We start from the raw sequence: 22,125 nt of genomic DNA on the forward strand, positions 1-22,125 counted from the left end.
GGATGGAAGAGAACCATCCAGCTTTCTCGAAGTTATCTCTGTTACCCACCTGTGTTAGCCCTTGCCACAGTTTTGTGTTGTTAAATACTAATTCAGAGGTCGCTGTGTGCAAGGGCCTTTTACACACACGGTCTCATTTGCTTCTCGTGATGGCCTTGTGACAGCCCATTGTGTCATCCCTGTTTTACAGCCACAGGATGGATGAAGGCGAATGGCCCTGCCTAAGGCTGTGGGCAGTAGAAGCAGGATCCAAACCTAGGTCAGCTAGATTCCATATCTAGCTGTCATCCTCGTAGATGCTCACTGTTGAGCTCGGAACTAGCATGGCGACACTCTGCCCCTAGGCCAGCTGATTGATACTGGAAGGAAGCATGCTGTCGTGCAAGGAGCTTTCTTGCAGAAGACTGCGCTGTACTAGCTGCTTTATTCTGCTCATCTTGAAATGTGTTGGCCTGGTCGTAGTAAACCTGCCTTCTAGGTCGTTGACAGAGAATATAATCTCAGCCTAAGTTTCCATCACCTAATTTTTGTCAAAAACTTGGCCATCAGAAATTATATTCATGGATGAACATTATTGGTTTTACCCTTAGGTGAAGACAACCCCACAGAAAGCTGTGGGTTATTACAAATATACCTTGCCCACTTTGGCTCCTGTTTCCTTGGAGCCGTGTCCACACGTTGTAAGTGATAAAAAAGAGCCCAGAGCTACCTTCTATTGCATTCTACAGTGACGTCTTTGGGAAGGTGTTCACTGTGTCCCAAAGTGACCTCTTAGAAGACTGACATGAGAAATTTCTTTCAAACTGACTGCTAGACAAAGAAAATCTTGTTAGCCCCAAGGAATGAGTGTGGTATTTTCACATGGGAACTATAAATCTTATCTCTAAGACAGGGTTGTTCATTTTCACCTTGGCTACCAGGAAGCTCAGTGTGAATTTTGTGGGTCTCCTTTAAGAACTGTGAGGGAGGACCTGTATTCTAACTGGCCCCCGATTTGTTGTGAACTTTTGGTCTTTTCAGACATTTATATATTTTGTTTCTCAATGTGTACTGTACATTTTTTTTCTTTAAAGATTTTATTTATTTATTCATGAGAGACACAGAGAGAGAGGCAGGCAGAGACATAGGCAGAGGGAGAAGCAGGCTCCACACAGGGAGCCTGATGTGGGACTCGATCCTGGGTCTCCAGGATCACGCCCTGGGCCGAAGGCAGACACTCAACCGCTGAGCCACCCAGGCGTCCCATACTATACATTTTTTGTAAGCTATCTCTAACCCTTTTGGGAACAAGGAAAGGGATAAACCAATAACATTTTTAGGCTGATTGGGTCTATATCATACCCCAGCTGGTTAATAAGTGATAGACTATCTAAGGTGGCCTATGTTCATTGCACAGTCACTGTTTCAGATTCTGCTGTTCTTCTGAGTGGGTTTCGCCAAATGGGGAAGACTGCCCCTTCCTGCAGGTCTTAGAGCACCATGTTGAAATACTTGACATTTCAGCAATGTCGAGAAAAATGTTGAGACTTCACACTGCCCACTCCGCCAGGCTGATGTTCTTAAATCACCATGCTTTTCAAGAGGGGATTCTTTGAGCTGCTTCAATGTGCAAATGCATCTTTTTAAATGATTTTCAAGTAACAATTACATCCCAGAGGCTTTCAAAGTTTTACATTATTTAATTTAATCCGTGTGAGGTTATAGTTGATTCAGTTTCATAGATACCGAATCAGAGGCTCCAAGAGGCTAGGGAACTTTTCACAGTGACACACAGCCAGGGGGAGATTTTACTCATACCATGCACCTCCAAAGACTGGATCAAGCATCCTCCACCAGCGCAGGAACTCAGCCCACTCTAGGAGTGGTGGATTGAAGCAGACTGACCAGCCTGGCTGCCTGCGGTCTATGGAAAGTGAACCCATCTGGAATAAAATGCTGTGATTTGAAAGGAGGAGGGGCAGGGTCCCAACTCAAAGGCTGCGGAGCAGCCTCCCACATCAGCATTGCCCCAAGAAATGGCTTACAAAAGAGCTGTTTCTCCACCTTGATGAGTTTCCAGTGTCAAAGATGGGTCCATTTGCACGTGACTGACCGTTTTCTCATAGCTGAGGATTCCTCATTTCATTTTCTCTCTCTTCCCCTGCGAATCCTTCAGCCACCAGCTGATAAAATGCTATGCAAGGGCTAGAAATGGTAGCTGTGTGCGGTGTCATTTGCGAAAGTTAATGGTCTCAGCAGAGAAGCAGCCCACATGCACTCACGCTGATTCTCCTAATACGAATCACTCTAGTGAAGTCTCGTGCTTCACTAGGCACCTGCACACAGCCGGTGAGCCCCGCGCTCACACTCTCACTGAGGAAAGGCCCCCCAGCTCCTGGACCGACTGGCTGTTGATGTATTGCTCTGGCCTAAGACCCAGCGATAGAAAAGCCCTCGCAGCTGGCTCTCTCCCTCTACTGTCCCCCAGGCACGTTCCCACTAGGGAACGCTTCTTCCTTCTGAAACTAGCCTTTTCTCTATAGCCTGCATCGATGGGTGGTCCCCACCTTGCCATCACCCAAACCACAAAACCAGCTGGCATTCATATTTCTCCTTCTCTCTCACCTATTCATCTGTTTTCTAAGTTCTGTTGATTTTTACATTAAAATGTGTCTTTAAACAGTCCCCCTCTCCATTCCTGATACTCTCGTCAAGGACCTCATCATTTTGCTGTAGACATAGCAATGAGCTTCCCAACTGGATTCCTGTTGCCACTCTGCCTCCTCCAGCCACCCCACAGCTACCCAAGGATTCTTTTAAAAACACAGATCTGTTTGTTCTCTATATTTAAGAGTCTGGTTTTTTTGTTTGTCTCTTTGTTTTCCTTGTTCATTTATTTTGTTTCTTAAATCCCATATCTGAGTGAAATCATATGGTATCTGTCTTTCTCTGACTTAAGACTTATTTTTGCTCATTCCAAAGTCGGCTGAAAATTCCTCACTGGCACCCCTTTGCCTCCAGATAAAATCCAAGTCATTTACTATGCTCTCCAAAGCCCCAGCTAATCTTTCTAAGTGAACCAGAGTTGATGTGCAAAACCCAAGCTGGGGAAGGGTAGGGAGTTAGCCTGGGTGCTGAGGTAGAAGCAGAGACTGGCTGTGTGATTCAGAACCCAGGCGTCAGGGCAGCTAGAGATGCAGATGCTCAGACCAAGCTGGTGGGGTGAGCACTATTTCCTGGGGTTGGTTACATAGGCAAGCACCCCCTGGAATGACAACTGGCCCCAGGACAGGAGCTCTTGCTGCTGCCTTCAAGAAACAGCCTCCCTAGAGCAGCTGGTGAAGGTGGGCCTGGGAGGGCCCCTTGGAGAACAAGGCCCATACCAGCTCTAGTGGCAAAGGAAGGAAGAGGAACAGATCCTTCTGGAGGAAGGCACCCCTGCTAGTATTCCTCTGGCCATCCCCAGGAAGCAGCCCCTCCACTAACTGCTGGCCCATCTCCCACATCCCTGTAGGAGCCCTGCCCTCATCGGCTGCTTTATCGTGGACCGGCAGTACTTCCAGGAGATTGGCCTACTAGACGAAGGCATGGAGGTCTACGGAGGCGAGAATGTCGAGCTGGGGATCAGGGTAAGTAAGAGTTCTTGCCCAGAGGACTTGGCTGAGCTCCCTGAAAGCTGAATGAGTCAAGGATGTGGAGAAATGGGATTCAAGGCTGAGAGTCACAGATGGATTCTGAATGTTTAGTCCCAAACCTTGCTCCATGTGTGTGATCAGGACTGCTTGGAGATGGGATAGAGTCAGAGGAGGGGACCTATAGCATTTTCGAGAAGAAAAGCACTTCAGAAACTGCTTCGTCTAGGACTGGGGACGTGGGACAGTCAAGCTCCCCTCTATGGGAACAACCTCTTTGATAAAACCAAACACAGGCTCCCCAGAGCTGAGCAAAGGTGTGTTCCAGGAAGAGACCTGTAGGCATCTAGGAGTGGCTGGACTAGAGTGAGTAACCTCAGAGTAACCTTCCTTTGGGATTTCTCACTCTGATATTCTCAGCCTCCTCCACAGTGCCCCAGAGAACTTTCCTAAAGACTTTGGCAAGAGAAGGCTGTTGATGGGTGCCCTGGTGGCTCATTTAAGCATCTGCTTTGGCTCAGGTCACGATCTCAGGGTTCTGGGGTTGAGCTCCACATCAGGCTCCCTGCTCAGTGGGTAATCTGCCTTTCCCACTCCCTTTGCCCCACCTGCTCATGCTCTCTCACTCTCTGTCTCTCATAAATATAAATAGAATAGATAGATAGATAGATAGATAGATAGATAGATAGATAGATAGATAGAATCTTCAAAAAAAGAGTCGGGAGGGCTTCAGGGAAATACACTCATGAAGTATAAAAGAGCAAAACACAGCCAGGCTCACTCCATTCTGTTTTCTGACCCTACCATGTGCTGGTCAGCTAGTCAGGGCTGTTCATTCCTCATGCCATTCTTTGGAGGTAGCACCATCCTGCCCCAAAGTAGAGGGCCTTTTGCAGCTATCATCACATGATATGAATCCACAATAGGCATCATTTAATTTCTCATCCCACGAGATCATTTCCTAGGTTCTGGCTCTTTCTCCTGGGCCCATGAAAAGATAACTCTAAAATGACACCCCACCCCCATCACATCTGAGAGACACATGAGGTCCCCTGGTGGTTGGCAGGAATGTGATAGTGGATACAATGAGGGACCTCATCCTAGAGGGAAGCCTACCCCTTTGTCCAGGTTGTGGTCCTACCCTCACAAATAATCCAACATTCAAGCTGTGGCTTGTCTCCACGGTGGTCCCCATTTTCCAGTCCATGGGGATCTTAATTGAAGCAGCCTGACATATCCCTGTGTGACAGCCCTTGGAGGGGACCTTGTACCTGCTGGTGTTCATAGCAATCATCCAAGATATCCCTCCTCACTGCCAGCCCTTCATGCAGACCACCCCAACATCTGGCTGGTTCCGATGAATGACGCCACTCTTGGCTTCAGTATCGGTATCTCCAGTTCCCACTCAAAGACTTCAGCTTGGATACACCCTCCTCTTACCTCTGACTCCCTTAGACCTCCCACCCCAATGGGCAGTCTGCTGACCCTGGACAGACCTCACCCTGCCCCGAAGAGAGACAGGGCACCTCCACTGAGTCTTTCATAACATCTGCAGTGACCTGACTGGCACTGTGTGGGCTGGCCTTACTGCCCCGACTTAATCCTAGGGTTCTGAAGACTGGCAGCAGGAACAAGTTGTCTGAAGCTGACCTTAGAAAACACTTGGAGTCTGGGCCTGGGTGAGGCTTTCAAATACATGTTAAAGATCTTTGGGTTTTGTGTTCAGGGTGTAAAATACAGGATAAAATGTTGTCTGGCATTTCTTTTTCTCTACCTCTTCCCTCCCACTTGACAGAGATGACGTGTCATAGTAGTTGAAGGACAGGTGGTTTTTCAAGCAGAGACCCAACAACCTGTTGGCTGGCAGAGCTGTGAACAGAAGGAGGAGCTAGTTCATTGGAATTCCAATTTCCCCCTTAAGGGATACAGAACCACTCATCATCTCCAAAATGACTTTCACATGTCACGTGGTTATTAGCATCTTCCTTTCGTGTTTTAGGAATCACATCTCAGTGCCTCACTTTCCTTATCTAGGAGTCCCTTGGATAAGGAAGGAGCCCCTGCAATTACTCCACAGGATTGTTTGTAAAAAGGACAGACACTGCTTTTCTCACCTCTTTGGTTCACAGGCAACTTATTCAAAGTCCTTACCCATTTGGAACACAGAAAGGATTGTTTGCACAATTATTCACTACCTGCTCTGGCTTCTAAGTATGCCATCCATCTACATCCCTAAAAAGTAGTTGTTATTATAATATCCTTTTTATTCAGATGAGGGAATTGTGAAATTAAGAATTAATGTATGTTGTCAAGGTCATACCACTTATAAGAGGTAGAGAAAAGATTCAGCCCCAGATCTTTATGATGTGAAAGCCTAGAAAGATAAACCACAGTGATCTAGGGATAAAAGACCTATGAGCATCACCCACAAAAGTATTTCAGTGTCCATGCAGTAATTCTACTCTATTCAGAGTTATATCTACTGAGTCACTATTTAAAGCCTTATTCTTATTTTGTGCTCATTTCTAATAAGCCTTTTTTTCCCCCTGGATTCTAATTCCACAGCTCAGTGGAAAAATGAAGGGAGTTCCTATGGGCAAGCAGAATGAAAAGAGTGAGAAATAAGCCCTGATGTTGAATAAGAGACAGAAAGATTGTACAGATGATGGCTATAAAAAAAGTAGAATATACAAGAGAGCATTCAAGAGGTGGCAGGAAATAAAGAAATTTTTAGAGACAATAAATGAATTGAATTGACTCCCTTCAAAAATGTTGAAGTTCTAACCCAGCTATAGGCTGTGAATATGATCTCATTTGGAAATAAGGTCTTTGCCCATGTAATCAGGTTAAGATGAGGTCATACCAGGTTACAGCAGCCCTAATCCAATATGACTGGTGTTTTTAGAAGGAAAATTTGTGGACACAGGCAGGTACAGAGGGCGGCTGACCATGTGAAAATGGAGACAGAGATTGGAGTAGAGCCAAGGAATGCCTGGGGTCACCAGAACCTGGAAGAGGCAAGGAAGGATCCTGCTCTAAGGCTTTGGAGAGAGCATAACCTTGTCAACACCTGAGTTCAGACTTCTAGCCTCTAGAAGTCTGAGCGAATAAATCTGTGGTTTTAGGAGATCCAGCTTGTGGTGCTTTGTTATAACAACCCAAGGAAATTAATACTGAGACTAAAATATGAATGAAAATAGGAACCTAGAGAAATCCTAAATATATTATATTTGAAGAACCTGGTGACTTTAATTTCATAGAGTTTCTTAATTTCATAGAGTACAGAGGACAGGAACAAAAGCCTCAGAGTTTCCAAACCTGAAGAGTCTCATAAAGTAACTCCCTGGCTCCCCACCATACCTCCCATAAAACTGGTATTTCAAAGACCAATTATTTCAGGGTAAGATGAGCTAGAAATACTTCCACCCTCACCCCCAATGTTAGGGTAGAAATACTCCCACCTTCATACCCAATTTTATGCTGACGAGAGGAAAAACTCTCCTCTGTGAATCCCTCCCTTGGATTTATAACATAAAATCAAAATACTTCATGGTCCAGAAAATCTCAAGAGTAGAATTAAACTTAAAGTTGTTGGAAGTTCTTAGGCATCTACAAAAATGTATACAAACCCTCTCTGGGGAAAGACCTCTTTAACCCAGGCTATAAAACTTCCCATAGCTAGATTTCAAGGAATGTGAATTCACCTTTAAAAAAAAAGGGGGGGGGGAAAGAAAGCACTAAAAGCAAAAGCATTGGACAGCCAAATTTGTTGTACAAAATCTTGAAATATTGATTCTATCAGACACAGGATATAAAATAAACTATATACTAGCTTCAAAAAAAAATAGGAGACTGGTAGGGTGCCTGGGTGGCTCAGTTAGTTAAGCATCAACTCGAATTTGGCTCAGGTCATGATCTCAGGATCATGAGACTAAGCCCCCTGTTGTGCTCCACACTCAGCAGGGAGTCGGCTTAAGATCTTCTGCTTCTGTCTCTCTCTTTCTCTAAAATAAATAAATCTTTAAATAAATAAATAAGAGATTGGAAATATAAATAAGAAGAGACTATTAAAAAGACCAGTTGTATTGATAAAAATAGAATTTCAAACATAATAAATATAAAAATGGGGATGCCCGGGTAGCTCAGTCAGTTAAGCATCAGACTCTTGGTTTCAACTCAGATCATGATCTCAGGCTCCTGTGATGGAGCCCCTCATGGGCTCTGAGCTCAGCAGGGAGTCTGCTTGAGATCTCTCTCTTCCCTTTCCCTTTGCCCCTCCTTCCACTTGTGCATTCTCTCTTTCAAATAAATAAATAAATCTTTTAAAAAAATGGAAATCATAAATATAATGGAAAAATATAAAATGGAAATTAAAAGCTAAGTAGATGGATTAAACATCCAGATGGATATTGTTAAAGGAAAAAACAGTAAACTGGAAAATATGCCTAAAGAAATTATTCAGAATCAGCCCAAAAATACAAAGAAAATTTTGAACAAAAACAACAAAACAGAGATTGAAAGATGGGTAGAATTGAGGGAAAGGGTCTAATATCTTAGAATTCCAAATGGAGATGGTAAGAAGCGAGGATTAGGCAAAATCAGTATTTGAAGAGCTAATTACTAAAAATGTACCCAAGTTGATGAACCCTCAGATTCAGGAAGTCAGCCTGTCCAACGTAGGATAAATACAAATGTATCCACACTTAGACATGTTATCATGAATGCTAGAGACAAAGAGAAGATCTGATAGCAGTTAGAAAGGAAAGATAGACTAGAGAAAAATTAATGATAGTTAGAATAACAGTGGACTTTTCAGTGACAATGGAATCCAGAAGACCATGAGATAATAGCTTAAATAATCTGAGAGAAGGTAATTCTGAGCCGGTACCTGGGCGGCTCAGTGGTTGAGCATCTGCCTTTGGCTCAGGTCATGATCTCAGGGTCCTGGGACTGAGTCCTACATCAGGCTCCCTGCAGGGAGCCTGCTTCTCCCTCTGCCCATGTCTCTGCCTCTCTCTGCATGTCTCTCATGAATAAATAAATAAATAAAATCTTAAAAACAGAAAGAAAAGATTTGTGAGCTTACATATGTGTGTGAGTATATATGTATATATACTCAATAAAAATATCTTTTAAAAACTAGAGTAAAAGAAAGTCATTTTCTGAAACACAAAAACTGCAAGAGTTTGCCACTAACAGATCCTCACTAAAATGAACTATAAAGGATACATTTTAAGAATAAGGAAAATGATCCCAGAAGGAAATCTGAGATAAAAGAAAAATACTTAGCTCAAAAAGTAGTAAATTTATGAGTAAATCTAAAGAAATGTTGATGGTAAATAACACTACAGTAATGTCTCATAGGATTACTAAAACTACAACGCATGATGACAATTGCAAATAAGTTGAGAGAGGGTGATTGTAATTAGAGTGTTCTAAAGTGCTTATATGTTAATGAGGGTGGAAAGGATACTGGTTGACTTTCAGTTTTGATGAAATAAGCATATTAAAGTTTCTAGGGAAGCCATGAAAATCATAGATAGAGAAAGTATAACTTCAAAGTTATAGAGGGGAAAAATAAAATATGAAAATGGTAAGAAAGGGAGAAATAGAAACAAAGGATGGTACAAAGAGAAAACATATGAGATGGTAGAAATGAATCCAAATACATGAGTAAATATAGTAAGTTACAGGGACTAAGTTAAAAGGCAAACATTTTAAAATTAAATTTTTTAAATTATCTGTAGGCTATTTATAAGAAATATGTCTGCAATGTAATAATACAGAAAGGTTAAAATCTAAATGGATAGAAAAATTAATAACAGGCAAATGCCAATGAAAAGAAAGTTGCTGTAGTTATATTAATATTAGAAAAATACCATTACAACATGTCCTAGTACAAAAAGAGATTTCTACAATGTGTAGTTCATGAGGAATATATAACAATTATGAACTTTTATGCACCTAACAGCACAGCCTTGATTTATATAAAGTAAAAGTTGACAGAATTACCAGGAGACATCAACAGCTCCACTGATATAGTGGAAGATTTCAATAAATTTCTTCAAGTAAATGATATACCAACACAATTAATAGTTTGAATCTAATAGGATATAGAAAACACTGCATCTAACAACTCTAAGATTCAACAAATTTCAAGGATTAACATTTTATAGAACATGTTCTTTGATCACAATGGAATTCAATTAGAAATCCACAACTAAAAATTATAGACAAAAGCCACACTTTTGGAAATTATGAAACATTTCTAAAACACTCATGGTCAAGAAAGAAATTATACTGGAAATTTGAAAATATTTTGAACTAAATGGTAACAAATATGCTACATATTACATTAGGTGAAATTCAGCTAAAATACAATTAAGAAAAGTTGTAAATTAAAACATTATGGTACTGGCACAAAATCAGACACATGAGTCAGTGGAACAGAATGGAGAGCCCAGAAATAAACTCACACATATACAATTAATTTACAACAGAGGAGTCAAGAATACACAACAGAGAAAGGACGGTCTCTTCAATAAATGGCATTGGGAAGACTGGGAAGCCACATGCAAAAACTGGACCACTTTCTTACACCATACACAAAAATTAATCCAAAATGGATGAAAGATTTGAATGTAAGACCTGAAGCCATGAAACCCATAGAATAAAATGTAGACAGTAAGCTCCTTAACATAGGTCTTAGTGATGATTTTTTAATCTGACACCAAAAGCAAAAGCAAAAAGCAGAAAGAAATAAACAAGTGGGAATACATCAAACTAAAAAGATTCTGCATAGGGAAGGGAATCCATAATGAAATGAAAGGCCAATCTACTGAATGGGAGAAAATATTTGCAAATCATATATCTGATAAGAGATTAATATCCAAAATATATAAAGAACCATATAACTTGATAGCAAAAGAGCAAAAAATCCTATTTAAAAATGGGCAGAAGATCTGAATAGACATTTTTCCAAGAAAAACATCCAGATGGCCAACAGACACATAAAAAGATGCTCAACAATATTCATCATCAGGGAAGTCTAAATCAAAACCACAATGAGATGTCACCTTATACCAATCAGAATAGCTATTATCAAAATGAAAAGAAATAACAAGTATTGCAAGGACGTGGAGAAAACAATCTTTGTGCACTGTTTATGGGGATGTAAATTGGTACAGCCACTATGGAAAAGAGTATGGAGGTTCCCCAAAAAATTAAAAATAAAAATACCATGTTTCAGCAATTCCACTTGTGGGAAAACAAAAAACAGTAACACTAACTTAATAGGATATGTGCACCCTATGTTCATTGCAGTATTATTTACAATAGCCAAGATAGGGAAACCACCTAAGCATCCAGCAATGGGTGAATGAATAAAGAATATGTGATATATATACTTATAATGGAATGTTATTCAGCATAAAAAAAAAACCATGAAATCTTGCCATTTACAACAACCTGGTTGGAGCTTAAAGGTATTATGCTAAGTGAAATGAACCAGACAAGGAAGACAAATACTGTATGATCTCACTTATATGTGGAATCTAAAAAAAAAGAAAAAGAAAAAAGAAGAAGGAAGGAAGGAAGGAAGGAAGGAAGGAAGGAAGGAAGGAAAGAGAAGAAAAACAAAAAGAAAAAATAAGCTCATAGATACAGAGAACAGATTGGTGGTTGCCAGAGGCAGGGGGTGGGTTATGGGAAAAATGGGTGAAGGGGGTCAAAAGGTATGAACTTCCAGTTATAAAATAAATAAGTCATGGGAATATAATGTACAGCATGGTGACTATAGTAAATAATACCCTATTGCATATTTAAAAGTTGCTAATAAAATAAATCTTAAAACTTCTCAACACACAAAAAGAATTTTTGTAACTGTATAAGGTAATGGATGTTAACTCGACTTATTGTGGTGATCATTTCACAATGTATACAAATATTGAATCATTACATCATACACCTCAAAAATTAAATTAAAACATTTTGCAAAAAATAAGAGAAATTGTGTAGTATCCCATTCTTGGAAAGAAGAGCTGAATGTTAATGAGATGAATATATAATTAGTTAGAAAAAATATCAGAACAAAAACTAGATGGGGGCACCTGGGTGGCTCACTAGTTGAGTGTCTGCCTTTGGCTTGGGGCATGATCCCGGGGTCCTGAGATCAAATCCCACATCAGATTCCCTGCAGGGAGCCTGCTTTTCCCTCTGCCTATATCTGTGCCTGTCTCTGTATCTCTCATGAGTAAATAAACAAAATCTTAAAAAAAATAGAAAAGAATAAAAACTAGATGAAAATAAAGATATGAACATAAATTAATGAAATATATATTATATGACATAATTCATTCTGATATATAATTCATATCTGAGATATATAATAGATATATATATTCTTTTATATATATATATATATATATATATATATATATATATATATATATAAACATATATATATAAAAGAAATAACTAGTAAAGCCAAAGCTTGGTTCTTTGAAAAGACTAATCAAACTGACAAACTTTTACTAGGTTTGAGAGAGAGAGAGAGAGAGAGAGAGAGAGAGAGGTGCCACAATCACAAATAAATAATATTAGGAATGGAACAGGAGAAATGATTACAGTTGATACAGAGATTAAAACAGGAAGAGTATACTATTAACAAGTTTATTTAAAAACTTGAAAACTTAAAGAAAACAAACATAGAAAAATATAGCTTATAAAACTGAAAAATATAGCTTATAAAAACTGACACAGGAAGAAATTAAAACTAAAATTGTTTTATAACCATTAAAGAAGTTGAATCACTAGTTTAATATATTGTCACAAATAAAAAACTAGAATGATGGTCATCATCAAGCACTGCTAAACTTCCAAGGGACCAAAATATTCCAAACGTATGCAAGTTATTTAAACATAGAGTTCAGAATAGATACTAAATGACAAAAACCACAGTGGCTTGGATCTCTTCTAGGGCCAAACATCCAGGCAGATCCCTGGGTTTATAGAACAAAACCATACAGCACAATTTTATATATTTTATATAAAAAAGATTTTTATGTAAATTTTATATGTAAACATATATATGTTTTACTTATAGATATATATATGTTTATATGTATAAGAGAGAGAGTGGGAGATGGGGGGAGTGGGAGGTGCAGAGGGAGAGGGAAAGAGAATCTTAAGCAGGCTCCATGCCCCGTGCAGAGCCTCACACAGGGCTAGATCTCACGACCCTGAGATCATAACCTAGCCAAAATCAAGAGTCAGACACTTAACCGACTGAATCACCCAGGCACCCCAAGCACAATTATTGCATGATCTTAATCATAGTCCTGAGACATAAAGAAAAATCTAAATCATATTGTGTGTACTCTGTTCAAGAAAACAAAAGGAGCATTACACATATTTAAAGATTTCCTTGGAAAATGTAAAACTTATTAAATTTCTGATATTGAAAGAGACGACTCTTCAGCTACATGGAATTGCCATAAGGAAACATCTGGAAGCCTGGCCTCTTATTCTTTGAAGTTAAATTCTTCAATATAAATAACAGTTGTCTCCACCTTTCTGGGATGGAAGCCGTAGACGTAGGAAAGGGAGGGAAGACTACTACCGCTGTGCCAATGCCCTTCCTAGTGTCCAGAGCAGGCAGCTGGAGGAAAGAGCTCTCTCCTCTCCATATTGGCCCTAACTGTAGATGACTCCACTGGGTTGAGCTCTCTGGAATGTAGCACAGAGAAGAGTCTTCCAGACAGGACTCTGTTGGACACCCATTTGGACATATCTGCAAGTCACCAACTCCTTGTCTGGATGTCCAAGCTTTACTCACTTGGGGCTTCTTAGTGGCATTTTAGACTCTCTGTCTTGGAACATTCACTATCATCATTCTCTTTAAGATATGGTCTCCTATTAGAATGCCTCTTGAACAGCTTTTTCATCCTCTAGGCTGACTGACCTTTTACCACCTGCTCCAAAGCCTGGATGATTGCCTTTATTGTGGCTCACTGAGATAACCCAAACCCTCGTGATGATCTTATGCTCTTTCCATTGCTCTTGCTTAGCTTCATCTCAAGGTCTGAGTATAGAATCTCTCTCTGTGAATGATCCTCTCTCTTCTCCCTATGTAACTGAGCAACATCTAGGACAATAAAATATCCAGCTGACTGGCTCCACATATTTGCTCTGGGATCACTAAGGAATTAATCAAGCTCCTCCTTATCTGGGTATCCTTATTTAATAGCTTAATTAAGCAGAAATTTGCATTGGAGATTTCTCTGTACCTCAGATAGTGACTTTATTCTATTTCTATGACATCTTTTTATTGCCCTTATCTACCAGTGTGCATGCCCTCTCTTAAATTTTCATTCTTAGCCAAGAAGAATCTAATATCTCTCTATACCCTAAGAAAATACCAATGGCTATTCCACAGGGCATGTGGGATGAAGGAAGCAAAGCAGGTTAAAAGTATTATAAGGTTAAAAAAAAAAGTATTATAAGATTAAAAACATTTATATTGGTCAAAAAAGTAAATTCATTCTTAGGCTTTATTGTCTCATTACTATAATCATTATTTTAACAACAAAGATAGCAATAAATCAATTCAAGTACTTTGTAAACTATAAAGGGCTCTATACAAAACATACAATCATGTTACACATGCATAGATATATATGTAACATAAATACACTACCATGCAGTTTATATGGTGCTTTATTTTTTTTAAAACATGTTTAAATTTATGTTATTATAGTCCTACTAAACTTTATTTGGATGACACTCCGGAATCTATGTTGTAAGCAAAGAAAACTTGGTTCAGGCTGACTTACGGAGAGAAGGAATTTATTAGAAGGTCATTGGAGATTTCAAAGAATTAATAAGAAATCTAGAGATGCAGATTCAGAAAACAGACAGGAACCAAGAGAAAATAGAAAGACCCATAGCCAAAACCAGCTGTTAAGAAATAGTATGTTTAGGACTGACCCCACTGCCATGGTTAGGTGGCTCTGCTTCTGAATGCTGGGCACCATTGCTTGGGTCTTGGTGATGTTCACCAAAATTCAAAGTCCTTATTGAAAACATACAGTTGACTAAACCTAGGTTATATACCCATGCTTCAGCTTCCGGGGGACAGAGACGGATCATCTATGCCTCCTTTCAGTTTCCTTAGGCTCATGAATTACATGAGATGGGGTCCTTTATATAGCAAGGGGATTTAGAACCTGAGTTCAAAAGCCATCTGCAATAAGTAATCTAATATCCAAGGTATTGTGCTCCATGTTCCACATAGTTTATCAGAAATAGGATCTAAAACAAAAACAGAAACAGCTCTGTATTATGGACAATTTCAGACATATGCAAAAATAGAATGATATAATAAATTGCCTTGCATCCATCACCCAGTTTCAACATTGTGAATGCACAGACAATTTTGGTTCTCCCAAAATCTCCAGTCCTCCCCCAACTTCAGTTATTTTGAAGCAAATCCTAGACAGTGTATCATCAAAAAATATTTCAATATGCATCTAAAATAGATAAGAATTTTTTAAAGAATATAACCACAATACTATTTTCAGTTCTAAAAGTGTTAAAAAAAATTCCCTAATACCATCAAATATTATCAGTGTTCAAATTTCCCTAATTGTCTTATCACTTCTTGTTTTTCAATTTGTGTGTTTGACTCAAAATCCAATAGGTTAATATGTCTTTTAAGTGTCTATTAACCTACTGAATTTCTCTCTCCATCTCTTTTTTTTCGTCTTGTAATTTATTTTTAAAGAGATCAGGTCATTTGTCCTATAGAGACTCTCATAGTCCAGATTTTCCCAATTGAATTTCCCTAATGTCACTTAACATGTCCTTCTATCCTCTATATTTCTTCTAGATTGGTAGTAAGATCTGGAGATGTAGGTTCAATTTTATAGCAAGAATATTTCATAGGCCATATTTGTATGCTTCCATCATGAGGTACATAATGTCTAGTTGTCTCCTCGTTTGCGATGCTAGCACTCATTGCTGAATATTGCCTAGATCCAATAATTCACTAGGGCTTGCAAAATGATGGTATTTTATTTTTACTTTTCTTCCTCATTTATTTACTGGAAAAACTTTTTTTCTTTTTTATATGTGTTTTTTTTTTTTGAGTATAGTTGACACATAATGCTACATTAATCTCAGATATGCAACATAGTGATTCAACAAGTTTATATATTATGCTATGTTCACCACAGCATAACTACCATCTGTCCCAATACACCACTATTACAATATCATTGACTATATTCCTTATGCTGTGCCTTTTATTCCTGTGACTTCTACAAAGAGACATTTACAATCATCCATTTTTGGGTTGCCTAGAAGTACAATAAAGTTCATCTGGAAAAGTCAGAATAAACAACTTTATAACAGCTTTCAAAATAATGAATTGATTCTCTACCATCTTCCAAAGGGGACCAATTAGTCTTTTTAGTATTATTATGAACTTATGGATTTAAATATATTGGATGTATTTCAATTCATTACATTTAATATCCTTCTTGATTTGCATATTTTCCCCTTTGGCGATTGGTAACCTATGACATTAGTTCCTGAGTCCTTTTGATTCTTTAGTGGCTTCCCTGTCATCAGGATGTTCCAGGCTCATGTATACATTTCCTATTCCAAATCTATAATCAGTGATTTCCCTAAGGAATCCAGTTCTCTTTTAGTGAGAAATGGTATTTAAAATCACAGTCTGAAAAGTAAGTAGATAAATAAATATATATTAAAAAATAAGTTAAAATCACAGCCTGGACACTAGGGATGCTCATTGCTATTGGGTTGGTCCATGTTTCTAGTAGTCAGAGCTAGAAATTAGTATTATTATGTTTGTAGAGATAAAATACCCGGCATTATTCATGATGATTTTTCTGATTCAAAAGTAGGACTAGAGAGTTTTTACTGCTTCACCTTATCAGTCTTGTATCTTTATTTCCCTTCTCCCATGTCAAAAATTCTGATTCTTAATGATACCAATACAATTACTTGTTTATTTTATTCCCCAGTATGAGCACAACTGTCTCAGAATACTAATAACAACACTATCACCAACAATAGGACTGCTAGAAACAGGTTTTTTTTTTTTTTTTGCTTTTCTTTTTTGTCGTTTATGTTCCACTAGAGATGTATAGTCAAATTATTATGATTTAAAGTCATTTGGAGTAGTTCCTCTCTGCTATTATCCTACCAACCTAATAACAGGTTCATTTCTTTCATTTTGCTTTTGATTTTTAGGAATTATTTTTTCATATTTAATTTTTTATAATTATGTAAATATTTACATAATTTCGAAGTCAAATCTACAAAATTGAGCATATTCAGAAAAATCTGTTTTCTATCACTGTCCTCTCCATTCTGTTTTCTCACTACCTCTCATGTAAACATTTTGTTTGTTTGTTTTACTTTACACTTGAAAAACACAAGGGAATATGTACAGGTATTCACATCTTTCTTAAATGGTAGTACATGTGTACACTTTTCAGTACCATGGTTTTTTCAACATATATTTGTTATTCTGAAGATCACTTTATAATAGTACAGAGAGATTATGCCTTATTGCTTTTTATAGCTACATGGTACTCCAATGTATGCATGTTCCATAGTTTTTTTCTACCAATTTCCATTTGAGGGCATAGTGCTATAATAGATAGGCCTGGGCATGCATTTTTCATATTTTTACTGGGTTATCATTGAACAGATTCCTGAAACCATAATTGTGAGGTCAGAAGGCAAACGTATGGGTAATTTTGGTAAGACATCATCAAATATCCCTCCAGAGGTAGTGCTTTTTCCACCAGGAACAATGAAAGTTCATTTCCCCACAGTCAACTAACAAAGTATGTTGTGGACTATTTGGGTTTTTGCCAATCTGACAGATGAGAAATGGTTTTCAGAGTAGTTTTTAATTTGCATTTCTCTTATTAAGAGCTAAGTTGAACAGCTTTTCATGTGATTAAGACCATTTGCATTTCTTTTTTCCGTGAGCTTTTCATATCTTTGGCCCATTTTCCTATAGGATTGTTAGTCTTTTCTCTATTTTTAGAATCTCTTTACACATTAGGGATGGTAATACTTTGCCTGTCATATGCATTGCAAATATTTTCTCCCTGTTTGTTACTTGTCTTTTGATTTTGCTTCTGGTGGTTTTTTTGTTTTGGTTTGGTTTGTTTGTTGTTTGTGTGTGTGTGTGTGTGGTTTTTTTTGGGGGGGGGTGTTTTTGTTTTTGCCATGCAAAACCTTTTCCCTTCCTTTTCTTTTTTTTTTTTAATGTAAGCAAATGTATCTCTTTTTCCTTCTTGCTTCCAGAGTTTAGTCATTGAAAAGATACCCACATCAGGTTACAAAGAAACTCATCTGTTTTCTTCCAGTATTTGTGTGACCGAATATTTTTCCCATTTTAAACTCTGATTCATTCAGAATTGATGTTGATGTATGGTGTGAAGAATGGACCCAATGTCTCATTTTTCTACATGGTCAACCAGTTATCCTAACACCTTCTATTTAAAATGACACCATTTCCTCACTGAGTTGCAATACTACCTTTATCATATGCTAAATTGCCATACATGTTTGAATCTGTTTCTGATTTTATATTGTTTCCATTGATTTGTTGGTGCGTTTATGTACTAATATCACACAATTTCAATTATATAGCCTTTGTGTTATGTTTATAAGTCTAAACTTAAAAATGTTTTAAGTTATGTTTGTAAGTTGGCTTGTCAACTGTGTATTATGGGGATCTTGGATTCAAAGGAGGAGAAGACCCGTAAAAGACACAATGTCATCATTCCCTCTTCTTGCCTTAATAGACTTTAAAACACTTGGAACACACACACACACACACACACACACACTTGAAATCAAGATTTATGGCTGCTTAATTTATATTGATGCTTGGAATCTAGCATGTGCTCAATGAACAGGTTTTGAATTTGAAGGCCTGACAAGTATAAGAGAATATGTTTTATATAACTTGAAAAGTCAGAGTTATGATCTTCTGGGGTGAGATGGAAGTTGTAATGGATGTAGCTATCAATTCAATATAAGAAACAAATATTAGAGTCATTTTTTTTAAAGGAAGCAATGCCTAATGGAATAATAAGCTCCCTATAATAGGACATGAACATGGTGGGATTTTTTACCATAATACTAGTGTTAATAGTGATGTAGCAGTAGCAATATGTGAATTATTGTCCTAACCGATTTACATTTTAACTCCCTTAATCCTTGCAGCAACCTTGTGATGTAAACACTATTATCCCCACTTACAGGTAGATACACTGAAGCACAGGGCAATGAGGGGTCATTTCTTTATGCATTCATTTATTCATTCTGCATATACCCACTTGTTAGGTGCTGGGAAGCTAGAGGTGAATGACACAGACCTTGCCTTTAAGTTGCATTCAATCTAGCTGGAAAAACAACCACCTCACCATTTTCTAAGTACTAGTCTAATAGAAAATGATAGAAGATGTTGTGGATTTAAACAAGATGCTTTGACTCCTTCCTTCATTTTGACTTCAAGGACTTCTGTGTTCTTTGATCCACCAATGGCAACTGTAGTAAGTACACAACCCAGAAAGCCTACTTACTTTGAATTATGATATTCCTAAAGACTTTTTAAAAACATAAAATGTAAACTGTTATTCTTTTTCCAAACCCTACGTAAAGATAATCAACACAAACTAAAGCATCAAATAAAAATGAACACAGGACACCTGAGTGGCTCAGCGGTTGAGCATCTGCCTTTAGCTCAGGGCGTGATCCCAGTTTGGGAATCAAGTCCCACATCAGGCTCCCTGTGAGGAGTCTGCTTCTCCCTCTGCCTATGTCTCTGCCTCTCTCTGTATCTTTCATGAATGAATAAATAAAATCTAAAATAAATAAATAAATAAAAATGAACACAGTAAAAATTTTAAAAACTAAAAAATTAATTGAAGAAATAAATATTAACAAACATACTTTACATCTGCAAAGTGTAATTCAAGTAAACCAAACTTGGAATAATGATCACAAAAGAAAACTCTCTGATAGAGGCCATAATTATAAAATGTGATGTAGAGTTTTAAAAAGTACTGCTCGTTGAATCATTATATTAGTTATAAAAATCAGTGTAAGAAACTATTAATCCCAATGAAAATAATTCTGATAAAATATAACTAGAAGATCAGTATGAAAGGAAGTATATGTTAATTATGCCATATAGAAGATTGACCAGGAGGATTAAATTGCTTAAGTGACAAAAATTCATTAATTCTTTACTACGAATATAATCTGGGTTAAAGTACTAAGTAAAGCACACTTCATTCAGCATCAAAATGACAAGGATGAAGGATCCTATGTCCATTATAGTAGCACCCAGGAGGGAGTGACCACTCTTCCCATGGGAGCTGAGTGAGGCTTCACAGAGGAGGAAGCATGTATGTGGGGGCTTTAGGGGAGCATGCGTTTTTCAGGCAGGCAAACAGGGAATGAGTGTTGCAGAGAATTGACGAGACATGAACAGTGGCAGCTGAGAACCCACATGACTTGCCTGGACTCTCAGGCTGGGAACTAAGGGTCTGTAATGGGACATGTGGCTAAACCAGAGGGTTGGAGACAGGTAAGATAAAGCTATCAAATGGAGGAAAAATCAGTCTCTGGGCAATCCAGAAAGCAGCCCTTGTGGGTTCTTTGCTTCTCCTGGCTTGTCCAACATTTTCCTCAGTGACTTAAGTGAAAGGAAAAAAGTGTGCTTATGGTGGATGACCTAGAGCTGGGATGTTTCAAACAAACATTTCCATGGTTACCAACACCAACCTTCTAAGTCTGAAATGTCTCAGATTTGGTTAGTAACATAGACTCTTGGGCAAAAGAAGAAAGTTATTATTTCATAAAGCAGGTACATGCCCCACAGTTGGTAGCCATACTAGCCACAATCTAGATGATTGTGCAATATTAATAATAATGATGATGATGATGATGATGATGATGGAAAGAACTCCCATTTATTATAGATTATTGACTTATCACTTCGTATATAGTATTGCATTAATTTTTATATAAGCACCATGGGGGCTGTGTTGTTATCCCCATTTTATAAATTAGGAAGCTAGAGGAAAGAGGATAAAATACCTCCCTAGGGGCATCTGGATGGCTTGATTGGTTGAGTGTCTGCCTTTGGCTCAGGTCATAATCCAGGGGTCCTGGGATCAAGTCCCACATCAGACTTCCTGCTCAACGAGGAGTCTGCTTCTCCTTCTGCCTTTCCTCCTATTCATGCTCTCTCTCTCTCTCTCTCTCTCTCAAATAATAAATAAAAACTAATAAAATACCTTCCTAAATCACTCGAGATTAGAACCAGCCTGGTGGCTTTGAGACCTTTTCATTGTGTTATGTCACTTATCCACCTCTGCCCTCGGGGTTTAAAATCATCCATGGCATGAAGTTTAATTTCTGTGTGGCCAGCACTGCGTTGGAAAATGACCACAGTACCATTCCAGTGCTTGGTGATTCCTCCAAATCCCTCATGAGATACAGGGCCGGGGTCAGACAATTTTTACCTGAGGTCACAGGAGACCTCTCAACTGGAAGGGGTGACAGACAACTGAGCCAAAAGCCAAAGTCCAGAGAGTCAGAAAGGAGGTAGATGGAGATGCTGCCAAATGAGAGGACCCAGAAAGAGACAGGAAGTCAAAAATCTGAGTTCAGGAAACCAGAGACACAGAGGAGGAAGAGAAATCAAAGAAGGGTCTGTAGCAACTGCCTAGAACAGTTGTCACTGTTATTTGAGACTTTTACAAAATGTATCTTTGGTTAAAGGGCTATAGACTTGGCTAAAATTACCAGTGAAAGAGGTCCAGGCAGGTTAATGTGTGCTTGTCAAGCCTGCTGTGTACTGAAGCAGATGACAGACTATATGGTTCTCCCCAGAGGCCTCGGCCTCAGAGGTCTGAGTAATCTCGGCTCACTGCTAGCATCATGGCTGTTCTCACCCAGCCACGAGGAGGATAATAAAAAAACACTGGCTCCCACAGTTCCAGGTAAATCAATTCGTCTGCTAGCACAGAGAGACTTAAGAAGGAAGACAAAGGGTGTGAGCACCAGCATTCCCGCTCAGCTAAAAAGGTCTCAGGAAGCCACCAGATGCAACATCTCATAGAAAAGCTGTGTGTAGATTTTCTTACCTCCCATCCCTGGAGACAGAGAAAATTAAACACCTTAAATTGGATTTTGCTCGGGTTGCTTCTAAACATTATGGTTGGGCCAAGCCAGCTGGAGCTAGAGTTCAGAATAATCTGAGAACTTGGAATCACACATCCTAGTGTGTGCACACACGTGCCCTGCCACTATTTTATATCATTTTGTCATGAATTGAAATCTGCTTTGGCATTGTCCTTCAGCCACTGTCATGGGGCAAAGCCTATAGAAGGCTGACAGCCGCACGATGGGATAAGTATTCATCTGTGCAGTCTTCTGAGGCCAAGGACTTCAA

General features: G+C 38.6%; 1 protein-coding gene across 2 annotated transcripts in view; it reads left to right on the forward strand.

Annotated features, from left to right (window-relative positions):
- The window catches only part of GALNT18 (polypeptide N-acetylgalactosaminyltransferase 18), a 340,729-nt gene that overhangs the window by 242,333 nt on the left and 76,271 nt on the right, over window positions 1-22,125 (forward strand). For both annotated transcript variants that reach the window (XM_055317867.1, XM_055317868.1), the window contains one exon: window positions 3,494-3,608. In XM_055317867.1, the coding sequence (XP_055173842.1) occupies window positions 3,494-3,608 (115 nt within the window). The remainder of the gene's footprint in view (window positions 1-3,493; window positions 3,609-22,125) is intronic.

This window comes from Nyctereutes procyonoides, unplaced genomic scaffold (genome assembly GCF_905146905.1).
Source record: "Nyctereutes procyonoides isolate TBG_1078 unplaced genomic scaffold, NYPRO_anot_genome, whole genome shotgun sequence".
Classification (NCBI taxonomy): Eukaryota; Metazoa; Chordata; class Mammalia; order Carnivora; family Canidae; genus Nyctereutes; species Nyctereutes procyonoides.